This window comes from Pan paniscus, chromosome 6 (genome assembly GCF_029289425.2).
Source record: "Pan paniscus chromosome 6, NHGRI_mPanPan1-v2.0_pri, whole genome shotgun sequence".
Classification (NCBI taxonomy): Eukaryota; Metazoa; Chordata; class Mammalia; order Primates; family Hominidae; genus Pan; species Pan paniscus.
The window spans coordinates 168228121-168246860 of record NC_073255.2 but is presented as its reverse complement, the minus strand read 5'-3'; the positions used below and the strand labels follow the sequence as shown (position 1 = coordinate 168246860).

Genomic DNA, 18740 nt, shown 5'->3' with positions numbered 1-18740 from the left:
TTGTAATTAAATCAGTTTTTCCACTCTGACACTGTATAGGATGTGTATACTACGCATTGACATAGCCTGGGCCCAAAACTTAGACAAAATTCATGTATCAAAAAGAAGAGGCAGGGGAAGGGTTAACAGGCTGGTGAAAGAAGTTACCTTAATTCTTAGTTTAGACACCGAGAGAAAAAATTTTTTTAAAAAAAGGTTTTAAGAAACAAATTTATCTTTAAGATAGAAGTAAAACTCTATAGAAAAACAGCCTTGTTGATTCAGAGAAGGACTGTGTGGTAGATAGAGCTCCCTCTCCCCTCTCCCCTCTCCCCTCTCCCCTCTCCCCTCCCCCCTCCCCCCTCCCCCGTCTCCCCTCTCCCCTCTCCCCTCTTTCCACGGTCTCCCTCTGATGCCGAGCCGAAGCTGGACGGTACTGCTGCCATCTCAGCTCACTGCAACCTCCCTGCCCGATTCTCCTGCCTCAGCCTGCCGAGTGCCTGCGATTGCAGGCGTGCGCCGCCACGCCTGACTGGTTTTCGAATTTTTTTGGTGGAGACGGGGTTTCGATGTGTCAGCTGGGCTGGTCTCCAGCTCCTAACCGCGAGTGATCCGCCAGCCTCAGCCTCCCGAGGTGCCGGGATTGCAGACGGAGTCTCGTTAACTCAGTGCTCAATGGCGCCCAGGCTGGAGTGCAGTGGCGTGATCTCGGCTCGCTACAACCACCTCCCAGCCGCCTGCCTTGGCCTCCCTAAGTGCCGAGATTGCAGCCTCTGCCTGGCAGCCACCCCGTCTGGGAAGTGAGGAGCGTCTCCGCCTGACTGCCCATCGTCTGGGATGTGAGGAGCCCCTCTGCCTGGCTGCCCAGTCTGGAAAGTGAGGAGCGTCTCTGCCCGGCCGCCATCCCATCTAGGAAGTGAGGAGCGCCTCTTCCCGGCCGCCATCACATCTGGGAAGTGAGGAGCGTCTCTGCCCGGCCGCCCATCGTCTGAGATGTGGGGAGCACCTCTGCCCTGCCGCCCCGTCCGGGATGTGAGGAGTGTCTCTGCCCGGCCGCCCTGTCTGAGAAGTGAGGAGACCCTCTGCCTGGCAACCGCCCCGTCTGAGAAGTGAGGAGCCCCTCCGCCCGGCAGCCACCCCGTCTGAGAAGTGAGGAGCGTCCTCCCTCCTCATCTGGGAGGGAGGTGGGGGGGTCAGCCCCCCGCCTGGCCAGCCGCCCCGTCCGGGAGGTGAGGGGCACCTCTGCCCGGCTGCCCCTACCGGGAAGTGAGGAGCCCCTCTGCCCGGCCAGCCGCCCCGTCCGGGAGGGAGGTGGGGGGGTCAGCCCCCCGCCTGGCCAGCCGCCCCGTCCGGGAGGCGAGGGGTGCCTCTGCCCGGCCGCCCCTACTGGGAAGTGAGGAGCCCCTCTGCCCGGCCAGCCGCCCCGTCCGGGAGGGAGGTGGGGGGGTCAGCCCCCCTCCCGGCCAGCCGCCCCATCCGGGAGGGAGGTGGGGGGGTCAGCCCCCCACCCGGCCAGCTGCCCCGTCCGGGAGGGAGGTGGGGGGATCAGCCCCCTGCCCGGCCAGCCGCCCTGTCCAGGAGGTGGGGGGGGGCGCCTCTGCCCGGCCGCCCCTACTGGGAAGTGAGGAGCCCCTCTGCCCGGCCAGCCGCTCTGTCTGGGAGGGAGGTGGGGGGGTCAGCCCCCGGCCCGGCCAGCCGCCCCGTCCGGGAGGGAGGTGGGGGGGTTAGCCCCCCGCCTGGCCAGCCGCCCCATCCGGGAGGTGAGGGGCGCCTCTGCCCGGCCGCCCCTTCTGGGAAGTGAGGAGCCCCTCTGCCCGGCCAGCCGCCCCATCCGGGAGGGAGGTGGGGGGGTCAGCCCCCCGCCCAGCCAGCCGCCCCGTCCGGGAGGGAGGTGGGGGGTCAGCCCCCCGCCCGGCCAGCCGCCCCGTCCGGGAGGGAGGTGGGGGGGTCAGCCCCCCGCCCGGCCAGCCGCCCCGTCCGGGTGGGAGGTGGGGGGGTCAGCCCCCCGCCCGGCCAGCCGCCCCGTCCGGGAGGGAGGTGGGGGGGTCAGCCCCCCGCCCGGCCAGCCGCCCCGTCCGGGAGGGAGGTGGGGGGGTCAGCCCCCCGCCCGGCCAGCCGCCCCGTCCGGGAGGGAGGTGGGGGGGTCAGCCCCCCGCCCGGCCAGCCGCCCCGTCTGGGAGGGAGGTGGGGGGATCAGCCCCCCGCCCGGCCAGCCGCCCTGTCCGGGAGGTGAGGGGCGCCTCTGCCCGGCCGCCCCTACAGGGAAGTGAGGAGCCCCTCTGCCCGGCCAGCCGCCCCCTCCGGGAGGGAGGTGGGGGGGTCAGCCCGCCGGGCCAGCCGCCCCGTCGGGGAAGTGAGGGGCGCCTCTGCCCGGCCGCCCCTACTGGGAAGTGAGGAGCCCCTCTGCCCGGCCAGCCGCCCCGTCCGGGAGGGAGGTGGGGGGGGTCAGCCCCCCGCCTGGCCAGCCGCCCCGTCCGGGAGGTGAGGGGCGCTTCTGCCCGGCCACCCCTACTGGGAAGTGAGGAGCCCCTCTGCCCGACCACCACCCCGTCTGGGAGGTGTACCCAACAGCTCATTGAGAACGGGCCATGAAGACAATGGCGGTTTTGTGGAATAGAAAGGGGGGAAAGGTGGGGAAAAGATTGAGAAATCGGATGGTTGCTGTGTCTGTGTAGAAAGAGGTAGACATGGGAGACTTTTCATTTTGTTCTGTACTAAGAAAAATTCTTCTGCCTTGGGATCCTGTTGATCTGTGACCTTACCCCCAACCCTGTGCTCTCTGAAACATGTGCTGTATCCAGTCAGGGTTGAATGGATTAAGGGCGGTGCAAGATGTGCTTTGTTAAACAGATGCTTGAAGGCAGCATGTTCGTTAAGAGTCATCACCACTCCTTAATCTCAAGTACCCAGGGACACAAACACTGCGGAAGGCCGCAGGGTCCTCTGCCTAGGAAAACCAGAGAACTTTGTTCACTTGTTTATCTGCTGACCTTCCCTCCACTATTGTCCTGTGACCCTGCCAAATCCCCCTCTGCGAGAAACACCCAAGAATGATCAATAAAAAAGAAAAAAAAAAAAAAAAAAAAAAAAGAAATAAAACTCTATAATATTTAGATGAAGAGTCTGAATGCTTCTAAAAGTGAAGTTCAGTAAGACTTAAATTAACATGACAATTTTTGAAGACAGAAATATTTTTGGATTTTTTGAAGAGGGGAAAAATGTTTTATATGCTCTTTACCTTTCCCTTCTTAAGCCATCCCCTTGAAGTATCATGACCCAGCAGATCATCAACTGAATTCACTGCCTCCCTTTTTAAATAGAACTGTATTCTTACATAAAGCTATGATTACAACACTATCTAAATCTTTTGGGTGAATTCAACACACAGTTACTTTCCTTACTAAAAGGCTGAATTGTTATGCCTATGACAATATACTTTGTATTCCTAATGAAGTCTGCATTTCAGAATTCCTTTCTGTTAACAGTGTAAAAGAAAGATGCACATTACTTTCAGAAGTACAGCCATATGAATAAATTTGTAATAGCAACCAAAACCCATGTTTAGGCACTCTCTTCAAAAGTTTCTTTAAGGAACATCAAGAAAAACTATGTGGTACCACATGTAAAAAAATAAAAGCACTTTCAGGCCGGATGTGGTGGCTCACTCCAGTAATCCCAGCACTTTGGGAGGCCGAGGCAGGCGGATCACCTGAGGTCGGGAGTTCGAGACCAGCATGACCAACATGGAGAAAGCCTGGCTCTACTAAAAATACAAAATTAGCCAGGCGTGGTGGCACATGCCTGTAATCCCAGCTACTCAGGAGGCTGAGGCAGGAGAATCACTTGAACCCAGGACGTGGAGGTTGCGGTGAGCTGAGACTGTGCCATTGCACTCCAGCCTGGACAACAAGAGTGAAACTCCATCTCAAAAAATAAATAAATAAATAAAAATAATAATAAAAGCACTTTCATATAATAGCTACAGAACAGTTAAAGGTTCAAATTTCTACAGAAAGGCTCTTCCAAGTGACAAGCAACTCTCCATCAACTTCTTTTGTAGATACCAAATATTAGAGCTTTGCCTAAGTCTTCATACCTATTCTGATTGAGAAAGAAGAAAAAGGCTTAAACCGTAGGTTCTCAGAACGTAATGAGAGTTACACAACAAGGAACAGCCTAACACAATGGAAATTTATTAATATATTTATAACTCAACAGACTTCCACACTGAAACAAAACAGACGTGGCTTTTCTCTTTCTATTCACTGTTCTTTTCCCAGTCGAAACCCAAGTCACAGTTGAAGAATCTTAAGTGGAGAGGTGCCAGGTATAGGGATTACAATTAATAAAACTGATCCAGTAGGACAAATTCAGTAGGACAGAATACAACATTCCTTCTCTACCATGGCATGAATGATAGGATTCCCTTAGGAGGGAAGCAAGCTTTGAAAATTAAATAATAAAATTTGTGCCATCATACACCTTTTAAAATGGTCACTGTATCCTTAGAGAAGACAGCAATATGGAAAAAAAAAAAAACCCTACAGACTAAAAAAAGAAAATAAAATCTAGGTACTATTAAGTTTCTAATAGCTAAGAAAACAAGGTATATGAGACACCGGGAAGCAACAATTGCTTTAAAATATAAGCCATGTTAAATAAGCTGAAATTAACTTTATGAAGTTTTACTCTAGTGAAGGTGTTTTTTAAAACAATTTCCGGAGACAGAATCTTGCTCTGTCGACTGGACTGGAGTGCAGTGGCACAATCATAGCTCACTGCAGCCTCGAACTTCTGGGCTCAAGCCATCCTCCTCAAGCCTCAGCCTCCCACAGAGCTGGGACTACAGGCACATGTCACCATGCCTGGCTAACTAAAAAAAATATTTTGCAGAGACAGAGGTCTTGCTGTGTTGCCCAGGCTGATCTGGAACTCCCAGCCTCAAGTGATCCTTCCACCTCAGCATCCCAAAACTCTGGGATTATAGGTATGAGCTACCATGTCTGGCCAGTGTTCTTAATTTTGTGAGTTAGTAAGAGTCTCTTTGATTATCTGAAGCCACGGATTTTCTTCCTAGAAAAAATTTGCAAACAGACAACACGTTGCACCTAACTTCAACAGATAAAGAATCCTTGTGCTAGAAAACTTTAAAATGCATATTTAAAGTAATAACTGGGCTTCTTTAAACTATATTTTACTACTTATGCACCAATTTTGTTAACATGGAATTTCCTGGTTGTTCAAACTCTACTTAGAGAAAGTTATTCTTCACTACTAAACCTACCTGATCTTCATCAAGAAAATTCTTATATGCACTTTAATATTTTGTCTCAAAAATATTATAAATATATTTATGGTGTCCCTTCCTAAGGCACCAATTATATAAAAGATTAAACAAATATACCAAAATAACATTGGTTTTTTAGAATGTGGAATTATGAGTGAGTTACTTTTTCCCCTCAACACTGCTTTTCAAGTTGTTTTAAACTTTTTCACAAACTTTTTAATTACTTTAAAACATTTCCATAGTGAAATTTTGTCAAATTATGCAAAAAACACACAAAAGAAAATTCCTGAGTCATATAAAATTCTCTCAGCATAATTAATCACTGCTGCATATTAATATATGGCATATCAAATGCATGTTATATAAATAATATATGCACATATAAAATACATTATTTCATTTAACTCTCACAATTACTTAGTTTATTATCACCATTTTAATCAATACAATTCATTCAAGATCGAATAAGAAGTCAGGGGTAGAGCCAGGATTCAATCTCAGGGATGTCAGACACCCATCTCTCCTTCCCACAAACTTAACACCTACCTATTATATGTGGCTGCCATATCATTAAGATCTGACTAGAAAGGTTCTTTCAAAGATTGATGATAAATACAATCTCTTTGAAAGTGATTAAGATCAACCTGATAATTAAGGTAACTGCTGATCAATAACAGGGCTATGGTACCTAAATGATTAAATAGATACTTAGAGTATATGAAAGCCCTCAGTAAATTATGCTACTAATAGTCATAATAGAAACACAGAAGAAATTTTGGAGAGAAAAACCCAAGGATACACCAGATTCTGCACTTGAGCCCAAACCAAGTTCAGAAAGCAACAAATTTTACTCCAACAAATGCAAAGCTCTATATTTAGTTTTTCTACCTAGATCCCGAAGTAATGATAATTACAGCTTTGGGAAGCATAGTCTAAATGGCATAACAAGTAGAATCTGAAAATTTAAATATGTTCGAATATAACCAATAAAACAGATCCACCACAGAAAATATTAGTATAATAAATGACATAATAACCTGATCTACTTATCAAGGTTTACAGCAGTATCTGAATACAGTTTCCAGGTAAATATTTTTCTTTCTACTCAAAGGAAAATGAATTTTAAAACTTTGATCCAATCCAACAAATATTTAGTGCACATCTACTCCATTCTAGCCTCTATAGTCATAAAAATAAATAAGGCAAGATCCCTGTCCTTCCCCCCTTGTCCATGGGGGCTGGGAAGCTGGAGAGACAGCAATGGTATATACAATACTTGTGTGAACAACTCTACAACAATGTGGAAATTATTGTAGTAATAATGGTTTGAACAGTGTTACATAAATGTAGAGGGAATTATTACTTTGGTTAGATCTATCTCCTGAACCTCAAACTAATATATCCAACTGCTTACTTGACATACCTATGTAGATGTCTAATTGGCATCTCAGACTTAACTTGTCTAAAATCAAGTTGCTGAACAACCCACCACATTACCATATTGGATCCTCTTGTTGTACCCATCTTTTCTAATTGCTCAGGTCAAAACTTTAAGTCATCCTTAGCTTCTTTTTCTCACACTTCTTATCCAGTTCATCAAAAAATCCTGTCAGCTCTATATGATACCTTTTTTTTTCTAGTTTCTCTCTCTCTCCCTGCCACCATGTGCTCCCCCTCTCTTTTTCTCTTTCACCTTCTCATACTCACTAATAGCTACTCTTTCATAAGCAGCCAGCTGATGAGCTCATTCCACATACTATCTTTTTTTTTTTTAATTATACTTTAAGTTTTAGGGTACATGTGCACAACGCGCAGGTTTGTTACACATGTATACATTTGCCATGTTGGTGTACTGCACCCATCAACTCATCATTTAGCATTTATATGATACCTTTTAAAATACATCCAAAATGTGACCAATTTTCAACATTACTACTACCATTCTAGTATAAGCCAATGCTATAATCACTTCTCAGGTGAGCAATAGGCTCCTTAAAGGACTCGCTGCCCTTCACTCAATTTGTTTTGTTAAAATGCAAGGTCAGTTCATAGCATTTCTTAAACCCAACAATGGCTTCCCACTTCACTCTGCATGTAGGTTAAAGTCCTAAACAAAGTCCTAAAAAACTCAACACAGTTTGTGCCCCTAGCTATTTCTCTGATTTCACCTCTTCCCACTCTCTTTCTCTGACTTCACCTCTTCCCACTCTCTTTCTCACATACCTCTGATCTAGCAACAAAAATTCTGGAAAAAAAACCAAGAGTAGTAGAAAGGTGGCAACGTTTTACTTTGTAATAATATCAGTTCAATAATGAATATCACCTGTATGAAGACACTTTATTTGAATACCTGGTTCAGCAGTACTTACCATAAAATGTCAATTAAGATAGGGATTAAGTCCTTTAAGAATATCTGTAATGAGGCCAGGCACGATGGCTCATGTATGTAATCTTGGCACTTTGGGAGGCCAAGGCAGGATGATCACCTGAGGTCAGAAGTTCAAGACCAGCCTGGCCAACATGGCACAATGTCCTACTAAAAATACAAAAATTAGCTGGGCGGGCGCCTGTAATCCCAGCTACTCGGGAGGCTGAGGCAGGAGAGTCACTTGAACCCCGGAGGCAGAGGTTGCAGTGAGCCGAGATCATGCCACTGCACTCCAGCCTGGGCAACAGAGCGAGACTCTGTCTCAAAAAAAATTAAAAAAAAAAAAAATATATATATATACACATATATATATGTAATGAATCTTCCCAGAAAACTACACAAAAACAAAAATTTTGCACACCGTTTAAAGACTATCATGGGCTCCCTTAAAATCTATTCATGAAGCTTCATGTAAACAAACATGAAATAGCCAAAGGACTGAGAACAGAACAAAAAATCGACAGCAATAGCTAGCTGAAATAAAAGATTGGGAATGCCAAGGCATGAAAGTTGTTAGACTTCTGAATGGTATTTTCTGATTTCTTTTGTTTTCTCTTGATCAGAGTCCTGGATTACCCACAGTCACAACCAGAGACCTGTTTAATTTAACCTGAACCATAATTTCAGTCTTGTGAAAGTTCAGAGCTTTTCCTATTGAGTTCCAGGGCATGTTTCCTCATATTTCTGCTTCCAGACATTGGAATCCACAGAAGTTGCCTCACTACTGTCCTACCTCAGTTTGAACCCCAAACCTAATTGTCTCACCAGTATCTACCAAAAAATAAATAAATAAAAATCAACTCCCAAATCAATTTTACTAGAGAAAACTTCTAAGAATTTGGTGAGTAAAGACAGAGTCATGTCATGAAATGTGGCATTCTGCCATCCTGCTGGCTCTACTACCACTTATCTCAAGCTTGTCCAACCTGCGGCCCATGGGCTGCATGATGCCCAGGATGGCTTTCAATGTGGCCCAAGACAAATTTGTAAACTTACTTAAAACATTAAGAGACTTTTTTTGTGATTTTTTTTTTAAGCTCATAAGCTATCGTTAGTGTATTTTATGTGTGGTCCAAGACAATTCTTCTTCCAATGTGGCCCAGGGAAGCCAAAAGATTGAACACCCCTGATTTATCTCCCTTTTTTTTTTTTTTTTTTTTTGAGACGAAGTCTTGCTCTTGTCTCCCAGGCTGGAGTGCGATGGCACAATCTCGCCTCACTGCAACCTCCGCCTCCTGGGTTCAAGTGATTCTCCTGCCTCGGCCCCCCGAGTAGCTGGGATTACAGGCACCTGCCACCATGCCCGGCTAATTTTTGTATTTTTAGTAGAGACAGGGTTTTACCATGTTGGCCAGGCTGGTCTAGAACTCCTGACCTCAGGTGATCCACCCGCCTCGGTCTCCCAAAATGCTGGGATTACAGGCGGGAGCCACCGTGCCCGGCCATCTCTATTTCTTGTTCCATTTCTCTGGTGCTAACGAGACAATTTCTCTTAGTGTTACAAAAATAGTTCCTTCTACAATCAGGTCTCAGTATTTTACTTTGTACTCCAAAGCACCTTCACAAATAAATACAGTTCTCTTCCTAAAAAGAATGCTGTTGAGTAAAATTTTCTCCAACTTATAATTAAGTAGAAATTTTAAAAATACATTTTTAATAAAAAAATTTTAAATCACTGGTAATTGTACCACCAGACGTAACTAACGTCAATATTTTGGTATGTGTCCTTCTAGTCTTCCCCTCTATAGTGAATGATAAATTTAAAACGAATCATCACTTCTATCCCTATTTCTATACTAAGATATCAAAATGTCGACAAAAGGTTTCAGATAGCTCTTCTTGGAAACATATTTTTTGAACGTAAAAAATAAAAACAAAAAAACAGAAGAGGAATTCCACCTCCAAATGTTTTATATGCCATCTCTATTACTGATATCAAGGACCACCTGAATCTGGTGAAATCCTTTCGACCTCAATGTCCACGTATATTTAGTACTGTTTCCACACTATATGTGGCAATGGTAACATACTGAAAAGCATGAGAACTTGAGCAACAGACAACTGTATATTAAATGACCACCCTTGATTTCTTTTAAAGGCTGAAAAAATCTAGTTTTGTCATCAACCATGGGCCTAAATAAAGTTTGACCCAGAATTCATAACGAATAAAAGAAAAAAAGAAAGCACTCCAAATAGGTACAAAATGGCTCTAACTAAAATATCTACTAACAGGATAATTCCCCAGATTTTCTTTGGTAGAAATATTTGCTTAAAAGTGTATTTCTAAAGTACTTCTGTAGCTTTCTATAAACTGGTGTCAATATTGAAGTGTGGATATAGGCCGATTTTTCTTTGTACACCTTCGCTAACCTATAATAAATCCTTAGAAGCTATCGAAAAGAGATTACTCCTTTAAAGGTCCCATCTGGAGTAAAATTCCATGACTACAATAGTCATTCTCGCTACGCTTTCCTATGATTTCTAAAGTAAATCTAGTAGTTACTCAAATAACATTTTTCCTCTTTGAGTTTTTTTTTTTTTTTTGACAGGGTTGCGCTTTGTTGCCCAGGCAGGTGTGCAGTGGTGTGATGATGGCTCACTGTAGCCTCCAATCCTGGGCTCAAGCAATCCTTCTGACTCAGCCTCTCGAGTAGCTGAGACTACAGGCATACACCACCCCATCCAGCTGATTTTTTTATTTCTTATAGAGATGGGGTCTCACTATGCTGCCTAGGCTGGTCTTGAACTTGTGGGATCAAGGGATCCTCCCGCTTTGGCTTCCCAAAGTGTTGCAACTACAGTCACGAGACAGTCACTGTGCCTAGCTGAAATATTTTTTTAAAGGGAGTAGGGGTAAGGACCCTGACCATCAAGACTTTGCTGAAATCCTACCCCTAATGCATAAAACAAAAATATTATAGAAAAATATCTAGGCCTTTGCGCCACTGCACTCCAGCCTGGGCGACAGAGCAAGACTCCGTCTCAAAAAAAAAAAAAAAAGAAAGAAAGAAAAATACCTAGGCCTTTATAACTTTACTGTAAGTATTTCAAGGCTCTCTGACCTGAAAAGTTAGATTTTAATTCTCAATGACTTGCTCACACTAAGTTCTGTCATGACATTTGCCTATTCTTTGAATAATTTTCTGTTTTCAAATTTCATGGATTATAAAAAGAGGAAAATTTTTTTGTCTTTCTTACACATGTACTTTACCTATCACATATGGTTCATCTCTCATAATAATTAACACAGTAAGCACTATGAAAATTCCTTCTGCCTCCCCAGATAAGGTGAGCTTTAAATGTTAAAGTAAACCATATTACTTTCATATTTAAGGAAAGTGCATTTTGCTTTAAAAGGTAAAGGCTCCTTTCAAATAAACATAGATTTAGTATATTATTATAGCATACTACAACCAAATTTGTTTGAAAGGGTGGGCCGGGCATGGTAGCTCACACCTGTAATACAAGCACTTTGCGAGGTTGCAGCAGGTGGACTGCTTGAGCCCAGGAGTTCAAGACCAGCCTGGGCAACATGGCAAAACCTCATCTCTATTTTAAAAAAAGGTTGGGCAGGGGAGGGGTGTTTAATAATATTTTCCTTATAGTACTGATGGAGAAAAAAGAAAAGCATTACAAATTCTACTCTATGTTCAAAAAAAGGGGAAGCTACTGTGTAGACAATCTAAAAATAAATTTTCATGTCTATATTGATAAATAATTATTCTGGATAAAAAATCAGTTTGTATATAAATCTAGCTCTTTAGTAAATAAGCATATGAATATTTATTATACTCTCAGGCAGAAAAAAAGATGCCTAAGACTCTATAGCTAATTCAAGCCTATTTCTGCAGGGCAGAAAGGCATTTGGAAAGAGGGACCAAAATTAAGAAAGTGAATTCCTATACCTTAAAAATGAACCTTTTCCAAAGAGACCCTAATAACAGTCTCAAACCAGTTCAGAGGTTATCATAGAAATTTAGCTTTTAATTTTAAATTAAAAATTATAATTTCTCTTCTTACAAAAATTATGAAAATAAATTCATGTCAAGAAGACTTAGTGTCTACATTGTAACCATTTTTATTCTTAATTATTTTAGAATATGAGTCTCCAAGCAATTATTTTATTCCCGAAGCACTATGAGTTGGCATAACACACAGTATAATTGAGCATTCATTACGCTTGGAAAGAGTGGTATTCTATGCAGTAAAGTTTTCTAAAATCCAATAATAAAATATAGCTATGGTAGATTATTGGTATTACTTGCTTTTTAAGCTGCTAATCTGAGACCTATTATAATGTTGGCATTAACCTCTAAATATTATGGTAATTAAGTTTTCCTAGGTTTTAGAAACTTAAAAAAAAGTTTGCTACCAAGCTTCAGAACAAAATTTAAAAGACAGGAAAAAAAAAAAAACAAACAAAAAACAACAACTAAATTATTTACAGGCTTGTGAACAGTTTTTAGCAATTAATGGACTTACCAACACTTAGCTGCCTAATTTGATATCTGCTTCCTCTAAAAATATATCTTAGTTCTCTTTATTCCAGTAATTCCCATATTACTCTACTATGTAAGTGCAACAAAAATCCAGAAATACACCAGTTTTCCATGAAAATACAACACATATAAACTAGACACATACACACACATGTACAGACACACATAAAAGGCCTCATGTTAAACTTTTTTTAGGTAATCTAATTTCATTTGTATAAGAGCCCCCCACCCCCCGCCCCTTCCTTACCTGCCACTGCCTGGTTTAGACGATGCCTGTAGCCAATGAAGATTTTGCTTTCCACTGCAACTGCTACTCACCTGTTTGAACATCAATAACCATCTGATGGCCTCCTCTCATTCCTGGACGGTTATCTTCCCCATCACCTTTAGAAGAAATAATAGTTTCTTTTAAAGGAATAACAAAGAACAGCATATCCAGAGTAAATTTATTCATAAGTCTGTAATCAGTAGTAAAAATAACCCACCCTTATTTTTTCAAAATATTAATAAGTAAAAGGACTCATAAAAGTAACAGTATGACTCAAATCTGTGTTTATAATAATCTTGTTCTTTTTTCCAAATGCTTTCAGGACATTAATGAACTTGGAAGTTATTTTTGATTTATTTATGATCAATGCCACAAACCAGCAAAGACACAGAATATTATACAAAAACATAAAACAAAAATCTCTAAGCTACTTGAGTGCCAAAGTGAAGGTCAAAAACAATTACAAAATTAGATCTCCCGTATATATTCTAGGCATAGTTCATTAGTATGATGAGCAGTTTTAAAGTTGAGTTATCAAACTATTTACTGAAAACAAAGATGCTATCAAGTTTTATATTAATGATATTAATTTTGTATAATGTATACAATTATTTTGTATAATTTTTGTATAATTTTGTACTTTGTGTAATTATTTTATATAACTTTGTATAATGTATAATGTATTAATTTTGTGCCAATATTTCAGCAATCAGTTCCCACCTAATTTACCAACTATTTTATGTAAGTACTGACTGAGGAAATCTAAGATTTACTTCACTTTGATTCTTATTTCCATCACAGAGCTTAATAGGCAGGTTTAAATACAATCAGTAAAACTTTATTTAAACTTCCAAAAGAGAACACTATTATTCAACTTGTATCTAATCTTACTTTACACCAAATCTTACATAAATAAAGTTATGGCCGGGCGCGGTGGCTCAAACCTGTAATCCCAGCACTCTGGGAGGCCAAGGTGGGTGGATCACCTGAGGTCAGGAGTCCACGACCAGCCTAGCCAATATGGTGAAACCCTGTCTCTACTAAAATACAAAAATTAGCCGGGCATGGTGGTGGGTGCCTGTAATCCCAGCTACTCAGGAGGCTGAGGCAGGAGAATCACTTGAACTCAGGAGGCGGAGGTTGCAATGAACCGAGTTTGCACCACTGCACTCCGGCTGGGCAACGAGAGCGAGACTCCATCTCAAAAAAAAAAAAAGTTATAAATTCATTTCAGTAGTTCAAAAGGTTGTAAGATTCTAATGTCTTACTTGATATGAACTAGAAAGCCTAAGGCTTTCTTCATAATTCTCCTATTAGTTGAAATATATTACTTTGGCTAATAAGTTTCCCTGTATTGGCTTTCTCCTAATGTAAAATTGAGAATATCCAATTTTATACTAATTTTACAAGGGTGCTATGAAAATGACTGAAATGTCAGTTCTTATATACAGAAAATAAGATACAAAACTGAAGCTTTTCATTACTACTGTATTCAGCGGCTAATCATCCAGAAGTTCCCTCCAAATCCTTTCTCCTAATAGTTAAGCCTTTAGATTGTGCAATTTATTATCATTGAAGCTTTGCCCTTTTCTTCTTTCCTTCCCTCATCAGTCAGTACCGTATCGCCATCTTTAAGAATAGATTTAGAAAGCATATTCACCCGAGAGGTCTGAGGGAAAAAAGAAAGCACTAAAATGAATTCATTTTCAGTATGTTTGTATTTTATATGTTGAATCCATTAGTTTGCAAATACACAATTACTGTCTGTTTGCTATAATATGTGTGTCTTTGAAGAAAATTACCTCATACATGACTGATAAAATAGGAGAATGATGTTCATGTAACATCAATTATGGAGGTTCTTAAGCAATTTTCCCCTGCATATTAATATGCAATACTATCAGGAGAAAGCTTTCTCACAACTAAAGAGAAGTCCTTAGTAATATATGAAGACCACAATGAAAAAAGCTCAGTATCCATAGAACTGCCTTCCTTTAACACAAACAGTTGCATTAAGAAATTGCTACACTTTCCACTATGTTAATTATCTGGCAAAGCAGTGAGTACAGATGAAGAAGTGACAAAACCTCCCCCCTTATATGAAAATAAGGTATTCATGAAGAAGACTATACTCTGGATCCGATTTCAAGTTTTGATGAAAACAGTCTTTATTAGAAGCAAATGCCCTCTAGGATCTACATTTCAAAGACAGAGGCATGAGCCCAGGGCTTAAGTCTCTAAACACACTATGATGTTCAATATAAATACCTTTAAAAACTTAAATGTACTGATATTTATTTTTATTACAATTATTACACTAGTTTTTATTAGTAGCTGGTTATAAAGTTCCACAGATTTAGAATGGTCTTCTGCCTTTCTATTTTTCTTATATGCCTTGCTAGGTTTAGCAAATAATTTTGCATAACTTAAGGTTTTCAAGAACACGTGTATGGCATTACAACACAGCCTATAATTTTACACCATGCCTCTAACAAAGCAGTTTATAATGATATTCTGTGTAAAAGCTGCCCAACCTTCTGTTACGGCAGTAAATCAAAAAGGTTTAAAAAGAAAATTTTAATATAACAAATGAATTGTGCCACCTAGTTAAGGAACCTATGCCTTGTTTTAAACATCTGCTTTTTATTTATTTTGCTGTGGTTATTGTTTTGTTTTTTGAGACAGAGTCTCGCTCTGTTGCCCAGGTTGAAGTGCAGTGGTATGAACACGGCTGACTGCAGCCTTGACCTCCCAGGCTCAAGCCACCCTTCTACCTCAGTACTCTAAGCAGCTGGGACCACAGATGCTTGCCGACATGTCTGGCTAATTTTTTTTTTTTTTTTTTTTTTTTGAGATGGAATCTCCATCTGTCTCCCAGGCCAGAGTACAATAGCATGATCTCAGCTCACTGCAACCTCTGCCTCACAGGTTCAAGTGATTCTCCTACCCCAGCCTCCCGAGTAGCTGGGATTACAGGCACACATCATCACGCCCAGCTAATTTTTGTATTTTTAGTAGAGACAGGGTTTTGCCATGTTGGGCAGGCTGGTCTTCAACTACTAACCTCAGGTGATCTGCCCACCTTGGCCTCCCACAGCGTTGGGATTATAGGTGTGAGCCACCACACTCGGCTGTATAGCTAATTTTTTGTAGAGACAGGGTCTCACCATGTTGCCCAGGCTGATCTTGAACCTCTGGGCTCAAGCAATCCTCCTGCCTCGGCCTCCAAAAGTATTGGGATTAGACATGAGCCACTGCACCTGGCCAACATCTTCTTTTTTATTAACTTAGTACTATGATACTTGAACTACCTTGGGAAAACTGAAGACTGAGACATTAATGAAAAAGAACTACAATCTAGAAGGTACGGCTTACCTTTGGTACTTTTGGGAATGATTTGACTCCATCGTGGCTTATATTCCTGTTGACTGATATACTGATTGAACAAGCCATCTGCAAATATTGAAGAATGAGAAAGAATTACACCTTAACTACTTACATTATTTATTATAGAAAAAAATTAAAATTTAAAAGGCTACATTAAATTACTAATATGTCACTAATACAAAAGCACATTTTCATAAAATATGCATCACTTCAATTTCACTTCATGCTACCTCAAATATAAATAGTAAAATATTAATTGTCACAACCATGCAAACAAATTGCTTTAGGGGAAGCTCATATTAAACGTACTATGTTTCTCATCATCACTGTACGCATTAGATACAAAGTCACTGTTGCATTCAACGGACACGTATGTGACATTATCAGAGGGTTAGAGACCTTGAAAGAAGGAAAAGGGAGTGAACTGGGAGGGGAAAAAAAGTCATAAGACAATTTAAGGCTGCAAAATAGAAGCAGGAGAAAATAAAAATAAATAATCTGAATAAATGTTCTACTTCATTGAAAAAAGATCTTATATATCTTTAAAAAATCATTTCTATCATTATCATAAATATAATTAAGAAGAGGAAAGGATAACTAAAGATTAGGAGAATTATATTTTCTTTTTGTGATCTCCCACCACTTGTCTTTATTTCAACTATGAAATTCTTAATCTTTACATCCTATAATGACATGGATTCATTGCATCCTAATCTCTTTCCCCCAACAGTGCTTTGTGCCAGTACTTTTTGCCACCCATATCCAAGAGAACTAGAGAAGAAAATAGAGCTCCAATAATTTTGGTCTAGGTCCTTGATACATTTTCAGGAAAAGGGAACACTAACTTTAACATGTGAATTCCATTATTATACAGTTTTGAGTACAAAACTACATAAAGATAAAAGTACTAACAGCAGTAATAAAACTATACTTATGGAACACTTACCAAATGTTAGAATTTATGCTGTCTCATCTGATTTAATTCTAAAAACAATCCTATGAACTACACATTATCATCTCCATTTTATAAATCCAGAAATTTGTATTTAAAAAAAGTAAGAAACTTAACCAAAATCACACAGCTCTTAAATGGTGGGGCTGGGACCAAAGTTCTACCATGTTTTCCTTACTCCTGATTCTGCTGTATTGATAAACTCATAATCTACTTAAGTTGTTACACTAGTTACTGTAATGGTATGGAGACTGAACTCCCTACATACATCCCCACATACACACCTAAATAATTATGAAGCCCTATTCCCGTGGCCCTCAACAAAGATTAGTTTAAGAACAGTATGGAACCCAATTTTGGCTAATGAAACATGAGGAATCTTCTGGGAGACTTCTAGGCAATTTTTCCTTACTTCTAAAGAGACATACAGAAAAAAAAATCTACTTTTATTCCTCTGGAATATCTGCATGTAATGTATACAAATATTAAAGCCAATTTGTCGAAGTACAAGAATGCAGTCAATTCTATAATGATGATACAGCAGAGAGAAAGAAAGAAATGATCACTGAATCAACCAACCATGAAATCTGCCTTACCTCTGGACTTCTTGCTATGTGCTACAATAACATTTCCTTACTTTTTAAGCTAGAAACCCTAGCTTTTACATGCACCCAAATAGATCATAATTTATAAAGTTACTTTTACTATTAAACTCTGTCATGTGACTCAATTTAAAAGTAAAACTGTTTTCTGCGATTTATATATTCACCAGAGACCAACCAATTTAGAGCACTCCCCCTAATCTTTCTTTTCTGGGTAATTATGAAGCTCAGTTGTAACCAACCCTTTCGCTTTCAAGACTTTTCAGCTGGCTTTAACTGGAAACCTCCATCCTACAGGCACGCTCATCAAATTCCCTTTCTTCTTTGCCTTTGAGACTTTTCAAAATTCTTGCAAAAAGTCAGTAAATACTGCAAATACTAAAGCAGGGTAAAGGTTAAAAAAATGCGTTGCTTTTAGTACCTTGTTTTAATGTAAAAGAACTTCCTGCAACTTTCGCAATCTAAAAACAGAGTTGACACCTCTGCATCCCAAATAATCTCCATGCTCCCTATTATTTCTAATTCTTGCAAACGCTTGCTAATAAGGCCTTTTGCCTTGGTAGGCTTGCTTTAGATATATAATTCAGCAAAACTCAGCCTCTCTATTGAAACAATGGTATTCTCATCTATAAAAATATGACATCCATTACACTGTTTGAAAATCTTAGAAACAAATTAGTAAATAAGAAATTTAAAGATGCCTGTGAACCATGTGAGTTCAAAAATTATTTCTGTTTAAAGAAGGCAGTTGCTAATATTTCTGTAAGTCTATTTTTGACAAAAATCTAAAGCAAGAGATCAGAACAGTCAGATAAAATTAAAACTATCCAAAAGAAATTAAAATATCACTAGGAGAAAGCACACTAAGAACTAGTTGTTAATAATTTTTAAACTATTTAACTAGAGTCTCCAGGTCCAATATCACTTCATTTTTTCTCCTATAATTATGACTATAATAAATATATTTCATACAGTCCTCACTGAGCACAAGCTGTTCTTTTCTCCAATAATAGTGGATACTCTCTTAAAAAAGCACATGATGGCCCAGCCTGGTGGCTCACACCTGTAATCCTAGGGTTTTGGGAGGCTAAGGCAGGAGGATCATTCAAGGCCAGGAGTTCAAAACCAGTCTGGGCAACACAGAAATCCTGCCTGCACACACATGCCCACATACACATACAACATGATTTTAAAAACATGATTTAGGAAGCTTTCACCAAAAGGGGAAAAAAATTCAAATCTCTTGCCCAGAATTAGAAAGAAAACAAAACCAAAAAAATCCACATAGATTATAGTACTGCTGCCTAGTTGTATGTATTTATATTTGGTAAACTCAAA

The 18740-nt window shown here is 40.6% G+C and overlaps 1 protein-coding gene across 11 annotated transcripts in view; it reads right to left on the bottom strand.

Annotated features, from left to right (window-relative positions):
• Positions 1-18740, bottom strand: part of MKLN1 (muskelin 1) — a 390597-nt gene that overhangs the window by 73998 nt on the left and 297859 nt on the right. For all 11 annotated transcript variants that reach the window (XM_034964996.4, XM_063606098.1, XM_063606097.1 and 8 more), the window contains 2 exons: positions 15837-15914; positions 12512-12577 (listed from right to left, as the gene is read on the bottom strand). In XM_034964996.4, coding sequence (XP_034820887.1) covers positions 12512-12577; positions 15837-15914 — 144 coding nt within the window. The remainder of the gene's footprint in view (positions 1-12511; positions 12578-15836; positions 15915-18740) is intronic.